The 15702-nt window shown below is 46.0% G+C and overlaps 1 protein-coding gene across 8 annotated transcripts in view; it reads right to left on the bottom strand.

The window, feature by feature from the left end:
* The window catches only part of PPP1R12B (protein phosphatase 1 regulatory subunit 12B), a 126624-nt gene that overhangs the window by 43471 nt on the left and 67451 nt on the right, over positions 1-15702 (bottom strand). For 6 of the 8 annotated variants that reach the window (XM_054803557.1, XM_054803559.1, XM_054803560.1 and 3 more), the window contains 5 exons: positions 5001-5091; positions 4376-4546; positions 3498-3681; positions 2824-2936; positions 1220-1264 (listed from right to left, as the gene is read on the bottom strand). In XM_054803557.1, coding sequence (XP_054659532.1) covers positions 1220-1264; positions 2824-2936; positions 3498-3681; positions 4376-4546; positions 5001-5091 — 604 coding nt within the window. Of the gene's footprint in view, positions 1-1219; positions 1265-2823; positions 2937-3497; positions 3682-4375; positions 4547-4719; positions 4908-5000; positions 5092-11100; positions 11287-11414; positions 11451-15702 lie in introns of those variants that run through there. The other 2 variants (XM_054803563.1, XM_054803565.1) reach the window with 2 other exon arrangements.

Genomic DNA, 15702 nt, shown 5'->3' with positions numbered 1-15702 from the left:
TATTATTACTTTTTCCACATTACAAAATACTCCTCCTTCAGTCTTACTGTGAGACGGCAGAAATGTCAAAACAATTTTAAGGACGATAAATGGCTGAATCTTTCATGCGGGGTTAAGTAGAAGATTTAACAAAGCTGTGTACTGCTACGAACGAAACTCCTGTGGGAAGGGCTGCATCCCAAGCTCGAGCCGCTTCCATGGGAAGGAGTATCCCACATTTCACATTGCAAAGCAAGCACCGGGAAAGCAAAGGCTGGCGCTGAAAGATAGCACGTGCTGAGAGCCATCCCAGCACCACGTGAGTCTCTGGTCCCCACGAGGCTCACCGTGACTTTGCCCCATTTTGACTGAGTATTGCAAAAAGAAACCAAAAATATTCTCTGACGAGCATTACTGAAATTTTTCAGCAAAGAACCAGTTAACTTTTTGATAAATTGATGCTTCAATCGCTCTATGAAATTGCAAACTACGTGGAAAGACTACCATAACGTCAACGTTTTCTGGCAAAGATTAAACGTCACACAAGCAGGCTGACCCCTAAGCAGCCTTAAACTTGCTATCTGTCCCAGGTCTTGCACATCATGCTTTAATAGTCTGGAAATGTATTTAGCTTTCCAAACACAGACAGACAAAACCAGAAGAAACCAAGGCAATTTGGAATGGCTCAGTAATTATTCTAAAAGGAAAGAAAGGGCCTTGAAGGAAGATGAGACTATTGCAAGAACACGAGAACAACGAACCACCTCTGATGTGTTGCTTGCCAAGACAATTTCCCGCAAGAAAACAAATCCGCGAGGAGACAAGAGCGCAGATTCTAGAAATACAAAACATACTGTCCAAAATAACAGCGTCAGGGCGATTCTGAGATACAAGGTCACACGCCTTCCTCGGGATGCCGGACAGCCGCAATCCCCAGCCGTCGCAGCTCCTGACAGCGCTCTCGGTAAGGCACTCAGCCCTGCTGCCGCTGCAGTCCCTCCAGGTTTGAGAACTGCCTATGCAGCTCACACAGAGCCAACTTTTGAACTTAGATATTCTTTATCTTTCAGATGAGAAATCAGTAAGCACTTTGCTACTCAGAACTACCTCCCAAGTTCATTCGCAGCTCCTGAACAGAGCCTGAACCTCTCGTACAAACAAAAGTAAAGCAATAGAAGACTCCTCGCCACCAACACTCAAGAGCGAAACACCAAACTATTCAGACGTATTTTTCACTTACCCGAGTTTCCTTCACCTCCTCAGTTCCATCAACTTCATCATCATCCTAGGATGAAAAAACAAACAATACAATTAGGCAGCCGTGGAAACAAGAAAATTTTATCACAGGAAGATAATGTATTGCTTTTGATTTGATGTTAAAGCTAAGAACATTTCTGCTGACAGAAATGCCTGCCGAGGTGCTTGTGGCTGATCATCAGATAAGGCTGGGGAACCTAACGGCCATTTAAAAGATCTTGGTACTGGGGACAGGATTACTCTCTTGAGATGGCTGCTGCAGTTCGAATGGTCCTGAAGAGTGAGTAGGAGAAGGAGTAACGCTCCTTAACATACTGAGGGAACAAACGTGACGCTTGGGAAGACTGCATATCTGAAATGTTGACATAACATTGACTTTCAGAGAAACATCCTCCACTTCAGTCAGACTCCCGGAGGAAAGACTAGTCATCCCAGATAGCTTGCACTTATGCAGCCTCTCTGTAACCTCTTTGTAACAGCTCCAGGATTTCATGGAGCCATGGTAAACCTCCACGGCATCCCATCTAACTCCGCATTGAACTCAAGGTGTTTCAGAAGTTGTAGCTGCAGTTTTGTGTAGAGACAACAGGGAAACGAACTAAAACTCTGAGAAGTGATTTGCTTTCTGCTCTGAAGCTAGTAATATGCTACAATGATCCAGAAGACAACTGGGCAAGCTGTAATGCATTTAACTAAAAAAACAATAAGAAAAAAAAATCACATTTGACATGCAAGTGAAAAAATGGAGGAATTGTTTGAAAAGAATACAAAGCGGGTGTTTGCAGCAAGTCTTTCAATGGAAACACTGAAGTTTCCAGCAGGGCCATTCAACTTCTCTGTGACTCCAAATATTCAACACGTCTACTGCTGCCACAGCGAAAACCACTGGGGCCTTTTTTCCATTGTACTGTGCAGGAAGCCTCTCCCCCCGAGGTGAACGAGGAAGGCTGTATGTCCACGGCTGGACTAGAACTGCTGCAGACTTCTTAACCGTGATTTCATAACACTTATTCTCTCCTGAAAAAGGTGATCTATTTTCCTACCTGACTCTCTAACTAAGGTTTGGAGGGCTGGATTTCTTCCCTCAGACTGAAGAAATCCTTTTGAAACCAGGCTGAAGAGAAATGACCACGACACAGACAGCTCTTCTGCATTTATGCTGTGTGTGTTCGCTGGTGCTGGTCAGGGATCCAGACACAGGTTTTATTCCTCAGCGTCTTCCTTTTAGGGGGCCTAAAGCGTAGCCAAATTTGGGCTCAGAGGAATTTGAAAATACTTCCAGTGGCTCGACCTCCTTCTTCCAAAGCAACTAGACTTCTAATCTCTCTCCTCTCATGTGGGCTCTTTCACAATTCTGCAAGGATTGCGCTGATTTATGGCTCAAGAACTGGCTTCGCAGAGCCTGCTGCTTGGGTTTTACATGGGCCAAACAGGGATGCAATTCCTTTGGCTGTGCCAGTCTGAAATAGAGTTGGAGAGGGAAGGAAATCAACTGACTTGGAAAAAAATCTGGAGCTTGGAACTGGAAGGAAATTCACCCTGAATATGACAGAATGAGTTTTTCTTCTCTAAGGAACTCAAACTTACATCTTTTGTCGAGAAAATGATGCCGGTGCCTCTTCGCCTCTCTTTTGGCCGCCGTCTCTCTCGGATTGACTGTTTGTTCAGAGATCTGTCATCTAAATCCTGATCTTCACACTCTGGCCAAGCAAAGAAAGACTGCTTTGGTTTCAGTGCTCTACATCTGTGCCTTTGCTAAGGTACTGGGGTTCTTTTCGAGCTGATCAAGGTCATCTTGGCTTGTGTTATATTACAAAGGAGTTATTAAACCAAATGAAATGGAATCTCAGTGCCCTGCTACATCTGGTTACTCGCACACCTTATCAGAGCCCAGAGACGTTACCCTAGCTGTCAGCTCTCTCCAAATCATCCCGACTTACTCCTGTTCTGAGGACAAACTGTACTAGTGGAATCGCTCCCCCCCAGCTCTAAGATCTAAACGCTCCACGGATCACTACCTCATTTACTTATCCAAAATGGAAAACATCCCTTTATCCCTCTCTGTTACAAGCAATAGGTCGTATCCTACATTAGGATTTCCATTTAAAGAAGTCACATTTGTTTGGCGAGATGGCAGCTCCCCATACTGCTCCCCTCAGAATAACAAGTAAACTTATTCTCTCTGTCTGTACACATTGAAAGTTCTAAAACTCATGAAAATCCCTGAGCTTTGACTGTTCTTCATTCTCCTGGGTACACACCATTTTTCTCCATCTCTGTGGCTGCACCTCCGAAGTCTGCTGGATTCACAGAGTCAAGACCTAGATACTTATTTGTTCGAGTCAGGTATGAACTTGTGTAAAGGAGAGGTGCCGATGTCGAAGGAGATACAGGTGTCGTAGGTTTGTCTGGTTGTACCGGGCACCTTAATCGCCGATAGACAGTCTATAAACAAAGAACCGTGACAGAAAGTTAGTAGAATGAAGAAGAACTAGCAGATATGGGATTTCAGGGAACTGGGTAATCTTTTAGAGTGTAATGTTTTCTTCTCTGCTGCTGGAAGTGATGCCCTCCACCCGCCAGATCACGTTCATTCCGTCAGACTGGGATGAATGTTAAAATGACTGTACAGCTACAGCATGAGAGCACCCTCCCCTCGCTGGGAAGTCTGGGATCAATAGCAGGACAAACAAGTTATCTAATAGAAATGTAAAAAAAAAAACCCAGAAGTGACGTCAAGAGGAAGAAAACTGGCTTCTCCAGCTTTCCATTACACACAGAACATCTGTGGAAAAAAGTGAAGACAAAACCTCAGTCCATTCTGCACAGCAAGGGTGGATCCAGGCCACATTTCTATCATTAGCCTTCTCATTCCACTGTCTGTGATTTACACAGCTTTATTTTCTGGCAAGAGATGGAAAAGCGAAATTCCTGGCAGAGAGCGAAGGAACAGCTAACCTCTAACACTTACGTATCCGCACCGCTGAGGTGAGGTACTACTCCTCAGGATCACTTCCCTCCAGCAAGTCTGCCCCCCTTAAAATAAACGGACATCCCCAAAAGAATTTCTCCTGATCTCAGCTATCCTAAATGGTTTCGTTAACTTGGACACAATGAGAACTGAGGCCAGGAGGATCACCTCCTCATCTGTATTTCTGCTCCACCGTGACCGGGTCTCCTGCCTCTCGCTGCTGTCCTCAGCGGACTCGGTGCTCTCGGCTTTCTCGCTTTGCTGTTCCTGAGCTTGCCGCTCTGCCCGAGACCGGCTGAAGGTTCGTTCTGCCTCCTGAAGGTCTGTCAGTGTCACGCCCTGGGGAGACAGTAAAAGAGAGAATTTTTCAATTTATGCAAGTAGATTTCAATTCTTCCAAGTCAGTGTAAAACACCCAGCGGGTTTATAGCTGGCCAGGCTAATGTTTCATCTTTACACTCACAGAAAGAAAATAATTCTGTTGTCTTTAACACATTTCTCAGTGTACCAACCTCATCACTGACTCAAAGCAGTCCAAACATACGTGATCAAGCTGCAAACTAAAAGGCAGGTATATTGCAGACATGCGACCTTTGAAATCTAACTGGCATATCATCGGGGCTGTATTTTTAATAACTGTTTGCAGGAACTTTTGCCAGAACCTCTCCAACGCAGTGCGAGGGTAGACAAGCCCCTTGTCCTAAGTAGTAAAATAGAGCAAAAGAAAATCTTGTCTCTCTAAACATCAGCTCTCTTCATCCCGCACACAAACGTAAGTATTTCCGTTCTTTACCTGTGTAGACCTGCGAGTCTGCCGGGCCTGCCTGGATCGTGCCTTCCTCAGTGATTCTGCTTCCTCATCCCGCACCGGAGTCAGATATGACCTGAAAAATAAAAAAAAAATGAGGAGAAGAGTTTAAAATAAAAACAGATGCTCTGCCTTCCTGTCTCTGCAAGCTCCAGAGCTGAGCTGTTATTCTCTTTCATATGGACAAAAATAATTTTAGCTCCATCTACCAAGACTCCTGTCTTCTGCTTTGGGACGACCTTCCTACAAGCGTACGATAAACAAATACTTGCGTTACCTTCTCCCTAGTCTCTAAATAAACTCTTTAGCATTGGACATGTTCTGTTAAAAAAGGTGCAGCTATTCAATGTATTATTTCCTCCATTCCATGTCACTGCATCATTATTAAAAAAAAAAAAACCCACGCCACAAACCACCTCTCATTCAGATAAAGTTCTTGAGAACAGAAATCCTGCATTGGCACATTCCTCCGACCCTCCTTCCTGTCATTATATTCATGATCATATTCCTGCAATCTGCTGTCTTCATCAATATGGAACCCATCATGCTAGATACCGGCTGAACTGCAGGCATCTTCTAAAGACAAAACCTTGACAAAAGCTCTGAAATTAAAGAAACGACCTTCACACACCGGAGTAACCCGAGTTCCTCAATACTGAAAAACAGACAGTCAAAATACAGAGCTGGTCACCACGAGATTTCATTAAACCTGGGAGATTTCAAAAGAATTATTCACAGGCAAATGTATAAACTGAACTCTCTGCCCTGGCATTCGCTGCGGAGGAACTGGAGAGGAACTGGGCAGCGCTCCCGCCGAGTCGGGGATTGCCTGATTTCCATATTAGTGGAGTGGCTTCCATCTTAGGAAAGATTAATTGGATTGGACTCGTCAGCCCGGTTAACAGGGAATTATTGTTAACACTGTCTCACCGTATGAGGGTGCCTGAAATGTTCTTTCGTAGCTCTGTCACTGCCACAGCTTAATGGAGTATCACAGATCTAGATATGTCCAAAGAATAATTACCCAAGGGAGGGATGAAGATCCATCAAGGAATTTGCTTCCTTTGTCCTTGGACTCCTCTCCTGGTTCTCCACTACAGACCACTTTCACGCAAAAGGTAACGGGCTGAACAGATTTTGCGTCTGATCCACTAAGTTAAGACATTTCTTAGAAAGATTAACTTTGCTGCACTATGACAAATCCTCAAAGAACCAGGAAATCTGGATCGTTCTACAATCATCTACCATGATGGCTTTTATCCACCCTCACGATCTTGCGTTCAGCGCTGATTTAGCTGTGCAGCCAAAGGCGGACTGAGCTCCAGCGCTCAGCGGAGACTCCTCACTCAACGGGGGGTTCCTCGTCCACGGAGGCTCGGCACCCCGCACTTCTGCCAGTGTTGGTGGGGCACACGTGGGAGTCATCTCACCTAAAACTGGTCTAAGTATTCGACCCAATAAATCACGCCCTGAACTCCCCTGATCTCCAAAGAGTACAAGGAGAGCGCCGAGATTGATCGTCCGTGCTGGAGATGCCTGCACTGCAGACTTCTGGAGGAGATGAATCACGCCCTGGGAGCTGGCTACAAGGGAGATGGCTCCGTCCGAGCTGGCCAGGCTCACCGATCTGCACTTCCAGGCTGCAATTTATCCCCTTCAGAAAGGGCCTCCGGCACAGATCACGTGAACGCGTTGCAGAGGAGCTCATTTCTTCCCATTGATTACCCAGACGCGCTAGCTGTGATGGATCCACCAACACAGGAACCGCCTAAAACTCAGAGGGATGATCGCCTCCCAAAAATTCGCTGTTTCACGAACAAAAAAAAGCTGCTGTTTGATGACTGAAAGCTGTGCAACTCCTAATTTTGCAGACAAGTAGTTCTCTTCTGCTCTCCTGTATGCAGCGTGTACGTCCTACCCAGGTAATGGCACATTAAGGAAACAATAAGCATTTTCTGCAGCTTTTGACACAAGTGGAATAGCTGCTATTTGCACAGCATCCAGAAGTAATAAGCCACCTACAGGAAGCACACATTTGCAAAATATACTGCAAATGACGTTCAGAGCAGTAGTTAAAAAAAAAAAAAAAAAAGCTCCTGAAACGTATAACCAAGTAAATTTGTAGCTAAGTAAGGTGGGCAGTTTACTGCAGCAGCTTCAAATCAGTGGAATTTACGTCTCGCACTCTGCAAGAAGGACACAGGCGTGTAGGAGCTACGTACACATGACGGGGGTAAGAGGAGAAAAAACAAGACCTGCCTTTGCCCAAGGAGGAATTCGGCTCGGACAACAGCACGAACGCAGCGGGCCACGCTGCGCTTGTTCAGGAACACTCCCGGTACGTGTGAGCGACACGAGGTCGTGCTTACAGCAAAAGCACTACTGAACTCCCTGCCTCTGCGTGTGAGAGAGGGCAAACCAGCTTTTTAAAGTCGCTTCAAAAAAGGTTTGGCAACTCCGTGGAGGACAGGGCAGCACCAGGTACTAACCAGGAGGTTGGGCGTGCTGCCGCCGAGCAGCAGGAGGGCTTTGCCGCAAGTTTGCAGGAGCACAGCGGAGGCTGCAGGATTTCCCTGTTTCGGCGGTCAGCTACAGCTTTGCATACAGATACAGCAAGAGAAAAACCATTTTGCGTCTCTTACCCCGTCATCCTCCAGACTTTTCTTCTGCTCTCACAGAATTTATGTAAAAATAGGAATTTGTTAAATCAGCAATTTTGGGTGTCCAACCTGTAAAAGCGACCTAATTTTCAGAGAAGCACATTTTGCAAGTCAGAGTGGCTCAGTTTGGGCTGCAGCCTTTATTGATCGCTAACTTTTGGTTTCTTTCCATTTACACAATTCCCCACTTCTTGGAGCTCACCCAAACCCATTTTACAATCATGAGATAACTGAATTTTCTGAAACAAGTCAGCAGAGCCGCTGCACAGTGACATAGCTGGTTTCTTTGAATAAGCAGCTACAGCCTTTTCCTGGTGATGAAAGAAGGTGGTTGTGCTGTAAATATTTCAAATATTTGCACCATACCTGCTGGCAATTCAATCACATTTTTCCTCTACTTGGTGGTTTTTTTTGTGTGTGTGTGTTTTGTTTTGTTTTTTTTCTTTAGGGGGAAGAAGGGAGGGTAAAGTCTGATTTTACAATTTTAGGTGATGCTTCACTTTGCTTACAAGCTGAATTTTAAGAGACTTGAGTATGCTAAATGGGATGGAAGAAAGAAAGAGAGAACAAATTGACGACAAGGAGGTGGCAAGTCTGATGCAGCCACAAAGCGGGGCTGGGCTGGATGACAGGGAAAGGCAGACACTGCTCTGCAAAGCAGAAAAACTGCAGATCACAGCAAGCTGCCGGGGACAGACAGCAAATGGGGTACGAGGCGGTCTGTAAACAATCCACAGGGTTTTTAATTATGTTTTCAAGAAACACACTGCTTGCTAAAGTGCAGTATCTATTTCATCCTATTAATTCAAAAAAATATCACGTGATCCAAGCAGATCTTCAAAGAAATGGCCCCATGCGTTGAATTTTCTCGCAATAAGCTTTCTCCGAGAAACACACAAAGTAAGAGCAGCCACCATGCCATGTATATAGCAGAAGAGACTTTTCCCAGAGTTTTGGTTGCAAGTACAATCAGCAGAATATAAATTGTTAGAGATGCGTACGTGAGAGTCAGCAAAACACTGCAGAAGTTTATAGTTCCCAGAGACAGAGACAAGTGTGTCCTGCTGCCACAAGAGAGTTACAAGCTTTTGATTTGTGCCTGAGCTAGAAAAAAGCTGGGAACTGAATGACGAATCTGGCTCCCACTTAATTCTTCCTGTTTTCAAGAAAACACCTATTTTCTCTGTTAACTCCTTTAATCAGGAGAGTGCAACACAAAGATGGATCCCAACTACTCATCACCTTCTCAAGGCAAAAGGAGCTGCAATAAAATACTAATAGAAGGGGAGACTCAAAACGGGGCAATAGCAAGCCTCGATATACAAGCTGGTAAATCAAGAATAGAAGAGCAAACCTGTATGTTAGAGAACCTTTGCCAGAGGAAAAAAAAAGAACATACTGTGGAGATAAACTCCTCCCAAGTAAAGGGTGAATGATGCAGAAAAAGAAATTGCAATCCCCTGTTAACTGCTGCACAGGTAACAAGAACAGATGATGAATTTTCCCAAGAAACACAAAAACTTCTGATAATCTCTTTACAACGCCAGTCTCCTTTCCTGCCTCCCCGAACTCCTTCAAGCACTCAGAGATTGAAGCGTTTGTGGCAAACACCAACCACCGCCACGCCGAGTCCTTTGGCAGAACAACATCACCGGTCCCAGGGGAAACACCAAGAATGTGTAAAACTTGAAGCTTTACATTTTCACACTTCAGTGACCCAGCACTGGAAAAGCACTCACCTAAAAGACACTCACCTACACGCATCGAAACCTGGCAACAAATCTGGAAGCTAACCGTTCATTAAATGCTACAGCTGTCCTCTTGCCAAAGCGGGCGCAAGGCATTTCATCTTGCTGTCAGCACATCAAAAATCAAGACAGACCCGCCACGAGCTGCAGCGGGCCACGATGGGTTCCCTCCATCCCCATCGGGTCCTTCTCCAGTAAACCCACGTTCCCGTAGCGAGAGCAGCAAGCACGGGAGTTGGCAGACAGTAACTGCAGGGTGTCTGCTCTCTGTGACACGGCTGGTCGTGAACTGGGGCTTGGCTGGATGCGGCTCTTCTAGAGGAAAGCTTGCCGTGGGCAGGAGCCGCTCCGCTGGCCCCGACTCATCTCAGCCCAAATTCTCTTTCCAGTTTAGGACTGACTCTGACCTACCCTCACTAGACTAGAAACTATAGTGACAGTTTTCCAGGAAGCCAGGACAGACTCCAGATCCGGATAATATGGGTAAGGGGAGCCAGGCACAGGTTTGGTGTCCTGCACGCAAAAAGGCGTGTTCAGTATATGGAAAGCCATACAGATATTCGGGCTCTAAAATATGTGAAATAGCTGTTATTAAGAGTACAACATCAGTATTCCAAACACTGCAGTAATTTAAAAAATCTTTATAATACATCTATCTATATCTCATACATATATATAGGCATGGAGTTTTTATATATACACATATATATATATATACACACACACACTCTGAAAAAAGGAAGATAGGAAAAAAACCCAGCGAAAGCCTCAAGTACTGATGCTGTTCCCCTGGAAACAACTGGAAAAGTACAGCATCCCAGCGATGCATTCCTACAAGCTGGAAATTTGCCATTGGCCAAGAAACTATCTATAAGCTGGGGGAGGGAAGAGAAGGAAGCGCAAGTTTTGCAGGCAACAATGCTGACAGCACTTCCCAAAATATAATTCCTTAAGTTAGATAATAAAGGATGTATCCAGCAGCAAGCCAGTCGTTGACAATTACAGGGAAACATTCGGAAAAAGAAACTTTCCTGCTCTCTCATCCAAGCAAGCAACAGGTTGCAATTCTTCACTGTATTCATCCCTGTGCTAATATGTTCTACGCATCAGCCCACCACGACTGCAAATACTGATTAGGGAAATTGCCACGAAAACTTGGCTGACTACAATTTGAGAAGACCATTCAGGACAGAAGGCTAACGTGTCAGAGTCTGACAGTGTTGGGAGCTGGGAATGAGGGGAGAGACAGCCAGACAATGCCGAGTTATTTAATAAGCCCAGGGCAGAGGGATAACAGGATCATGCTCTTAAAGCGTTGCGCAGCTGGCTCAAAAAGGCTCGGCTGAGTATTCACCGTTTTCAGGCCTTTGCTTTTCTCTCTCACGTTAGTCCTGGCTGCTGTGAGCTGTCGTTGCGTTTCAATCTGGACTGTGAATTCTCGACTTGTGAAAGTTTAAATGTCTGAATTTCAATCATCTGTTTACAGTATGATTAGCAGGTTAACAAGCAGAAGATGAAATTCTTTATTTGCAACAGCTTTGCTTTGCCCGACACGTTCAGGTGCTGATCCGAGAGATTAAGAGACTTGTGATCTTTGTTGCTTGCTAATCAACACGACGAGTACCCTTTATCCCTCTTCAAAACTCACGCTTTGACTGGATCTTTACAATGGGTTGAGGTGACACGTATGGCAGCTGACACTCTAAGAATACATCCCATCGTACAGCTCTCGATGATTCTGCTCGTGCTTTCCCATCTGCCCACGTTCATCTCTGCGCGCGCCCTTCAGAACGCAGCGCCGCTCCCTTTGCGCTGTATTCCTACGGCAGCGAGCTCCGCGCGCCTCCCCTGCGGGCTGGACTGCTGCAATACAGAGAAGTGAGTAGTGCTCTAATTGCAGAGCCAGGCGGGAACGCAGCCCCGCTCACTCTCGGCGCCCGGTGCTCTGTATTTCCTCTGCCAGAAGATGAAAATACAGCTTTGGTACCTACCGAGAATTCAGAGGTTGGGGCTGGGGAAGACAGCGCCTGGATTGGAAGTTTTGAAATGATCAATGTTACCCCTTTGCAGTAATTAATGCCGTTCAGCGTCACGGTAAAAGGTAAAAAGGCAATAAACATCACAGTGATCACGTTCCTTAAACTGGCTACCTCATCTAGAGAAGGCTTGCTGTTGCTGTGAACTAGACCTTGAAAGTTCTTCCAGAAAAAGGGAAACTGTATTTGTTTTAAAATAAACAAAAAAAGGGAAATGTTTCCACAAGAGAAAAGCAAAGACTGCTGCAAACACAAAACAAAGCAAGCCAGCAACACCTTTCCCTACCAAACCTCCCCTTAGTGCCTGAATGCATTAGCGTGACTGTCCCAAGAGCACAGCTTTCCAGGCTGGAATATTCTGAAATTGGTTCGTGTTCAGCACAGGAATATACAACGCCGAGCAGTTTGTCACTGCATCACAGAACAACGTGCGCTACCGTCTGCAGCGCTCAGAGGCTGAATCTTTGCATTAAAATATTGCTGCATGAAACAGAGCAGGATGAAACTCCATCTCCTGCCAGCTGATGAATGAGATGAAGGCAAACCTGCGAGTGTCCTGCCTCCATCAGTATTTCTCTTTCTCATTTACAAGCGAGCGGCAAGTCAGACCGCACAATTTGACATTTTAAACAACCTCAAGCAGACCTATCACAGCTTTCCCAAAAGCTAGTTCACACAGCATGAAACAAGGCAGGAAGTCCCCGGGGGAAAAAAAATTAAAAAAAAAATCACTCAGCAAAATGGGAAATTGCCTTTTGCAACTAGGGGGAAAAAAAAAAAAAAGATCAAAACTTGATGGTGATAAAGAAGATTCAGCTATTGCACTAGATAAACCATAGGAGAAATGCTCACTTGGCAAGAGCATCCCAGCAGCCTTGGACCGCCACCTCGTGGAAGCAGCCACCGAAGAGATGCCCGAGCCGTTTCAGGGAAGATCATGAATCAGCCCCAGCTGAATTACAGAAAACATCACCAAATATTAATAACGTATAAAACATTTCCATTTCCTACTGAGCTAAGATTGCAATTTCTCCGTATGTAGCCGTGGCTTTGGTTGAAGTGTCCACCGTTCTCGGGGACAGAAGATTAATTAAGTTTGCTCAAAAACTTTTCCTATGGAAATCCCAGGGCGGCTACCTGGCTTCCTTGGCTTCTCCACCTGTAACATCCACGGGTCGGTGCTGTGGAGCAAAGAATTTAACAGAATAGCTGATTTTGTTCTAAATTGGGCTCTCAGCTATACCCTCACACAGTATCTCCACAAATATTTTGGGTACATTCTTTAGCTTAATGGCTGGTTTTGGACACAGAAAAGTATTGGAACATGTCAGTAAATGCCTGACCATCAGTAAATACCCTGAACATCCAGGTAACGGTACCCAGACAGAACTGGAATGCAGAACTCGCCATTGGAGAAATGTGCTGTTAGACACAGGGATTAAATATGTGAAACACGTCAGTGGTTACGATTAGTAAGGAAAGAGGAATTACACACAAATTTTGCATGTAGACAGGGATGGGGAAAGGCAGTTTTACCTTCTGCTTGCTCCATGCTGTAAAGCTGCAGTTCTTTTACATTGCTTAGCTCAAGTGGTCCCTGCTTCATTTCCTTGACCATTCCTGGAGGATCCCACATATATTCCTGCTTTGAATTAGCAGGCCAACCTACAGCCTGGGCTCCTCCGCCCAAAGCAAATGCCAAAATATCCCCCCCCCCCGTCCCCTGAGCACTGGATCAAGTCCGTGGGCAGCTGAGCACGCAGCAGCAGACCTGCTCGCCTTCCTTACAGGAACCAGGGCTCAGCAGCAGTGACCCCATCCCACACCTCGACCTTTTTTTCCAAATAAAAATGCAGCCTGATTTCTGATACAGCAGGAGCAATCTCGTCTCTTCCCAACATGGACAATCCCATGGCCAGTGGAATTCCTGCCCTCCCACGTCATCTGCACCAGCAGCCTTTTAAAAAAGGGACAACTTTATCTGAAAGAGATTAACTGCAGAAGCGTGGCAGATAAATGCTTTCAACAGCAGGTGCCAGATGATTGTTCAGTTCTTCACAGGAGAGAGACCTCTTAACTGCTTGTTGTCCGCTGCGTAGCATGGACGGGAACCTGTCCCTTGGCATGCAGCAGCGCCTTGCACCAGGATCGCCATCACCCAGCTTCCAGGGACCTTTCCCAGGAGAATTAAGACCGCTCAGCTTTATGACAGTGGTAAGGATTAGAGTCAAATGCTGCTGAAAAACCTCCAATGTGGTAGCGAGACAATGCTCACAGCATCTTCTACCAGTTCCTCTCAAGTGACATTTAAATATCCCTTGAATGCAAATTCCATAAGTTTAACTCTTATGGAGATCAGGGTTTCTTATTTTTGTGTCAGGTCATAAGGGTTAACAGACGTATCGGGCATCCACGATCACCCTGGAGGAGTCATGTTCTGAATTTGGACAGGACAAGAATCACGAGGTAAAAGGACTTGCCAAAAATTGTTCATCTAACAGTACTGGTAGAGGAGGATTCAGTTATTAATATATTATTAATATATGCTACTATAATTAGCAGCCGGATCCTCAGAATGAAGGAACAAAGAACAAAAAATAAATTCCTCTTGGGAATGAAGCAGAAAAATGTTTGCTAGACACATTTACTTTGCACGTCAGTGAACTTTCTTCATCTGAAAACAATTTCGAGGGGACACTGAGGGGGCGAGAAGCTGGTTGAGCACAGCTGCCAGCCCCAAGGCTGTGAGGAAAACAAGCCCACCTCACTCCTAGTCTTGATTTAACTGAAAATCTGATCAGAGTGCACTGAAAAATAAGGAAGAGACACATGTGTTTCCTGTCTCTAACTAACAGCTTGCCTGATGGCAAGTGCTACCACCTTGCTGGAACCTTCCTGAGGAACAGGAAGAACAAATACAATTGCAGAACGCAATTGTATAAGCAAAGTGGCTGGGGTGGGAAAAAAGAGGAAGGATGAATTAAAATCCTGGTTTTACAGAACCAGGCCAGATTTCAAATTCAGGAGCGTCTTTTTAAACTGGTCACACAACTGAGAACACAGATTGGGATCTGCCTTGCAGAAGTTCTCGGGCAAAGCTTGTCCTACCCTACGTGCCAGCTAACCACAAGGCAGGGGCTGCACGGCAGCCTTTCAGCCTGTCCCGGGAACCAAAGCTTTCACAGAATACCAAACTCTTCAGCGACACCCTGACCCCCCCAGACCTTCCTTTCAGCACCAGATGTCTCATGGCACAAGTCACGTTCCAGCTTGGCAAGATCTCCTGCAGACCCCTCTCTGTGCACAGGGAGCCGGCAAGATGGGGAGCCCTATGGAGAGGGGCTGCAGCACAGGATTCCCGGGAGAAGATGGGATTCCCAGGAAAAGACGTGACCACAGAGCCCTGCACTGAAACTACACGGACAAGGTCGCAGACGAACTTTGCAAAGGAGCTTTTTGGTGGCACTAGAGGCCGCTGTCATCCCGGATGAAGGTGGATAATCCAGCAGTGGGCTGCAACCAGCAGGACACCCCCCCCCCCCCCGCCCCCCCCGAGTCCCCACCACCTGCTTGCACCAAGCGGAAAGCGAAAGGATGTTAGTTTTGCACCAGGAAGAACGGGGTCTACGTGAGATACTGTAGGCACAGCATCCACGCGCTTGTCAGAGCCAGCGCTGTTTTGAGTTCAGCTGGACAAATGCATTTGCAACGTGAGACAATTTGATGCTGGCAGGAGATCATCAAAATGGCCAAACAGCAATGTTCAGCAGCAGCTCCAAAATTCCCATTAAAAAAAAAAAAAAAAAAAAAGAAAAGCAACTGCCTGGCAAAAACATTGCCTCTGGAAGATGGCACGTTTCCAGCCTCTTAGCATCAGCACACCGCAGTGCTGCAGCGGAATCGAGGGAGGCAGAACGTGCAGCTGGGTACATGTAAATACGCACAGCAGCAGCTTGGCTGAACGTCCAGGCCGTACGGCTCTAACCCCAGGCAGCCGTTTGCCAGGTAGACGCGCTGCACTGCATTCCTCCAAACTGAGCTCTCCTGGGCTGCCGCCTTTCCTGGCTTTTCCTTCCTCCCCTTTGTAACGACGTGAGACAGAATGCACACTGGAGCGTTCGCTGACCAATTTAGCTAGCAAACAAGCAGCAGGTAAAACGCCGCGGCTGAAAGACTCCGGTGGGCCAGGGTAAGGCTTGCTGGCCACCCGCAGATGCAAAACAGCACTCCAGAGCACTTGGCT

The sequence above is a fragment of the Grus americana genome, chromosome 25, assembly GCF_028858705.1.
Source record: "Grus americana isolate bGruAme1 chromosome 25, bGruAme1.mat, whole genome shotgun sequence".
NCBI lineage: Eukaryota > Metazoa > Chordata > Aves > Gruiformes > Gruidae > Grus > Grus americana.
Note: the sequence above shows the minus strand (reverse complement) of the source record. Positions and strands in the feature narration are given on the sequence as shown.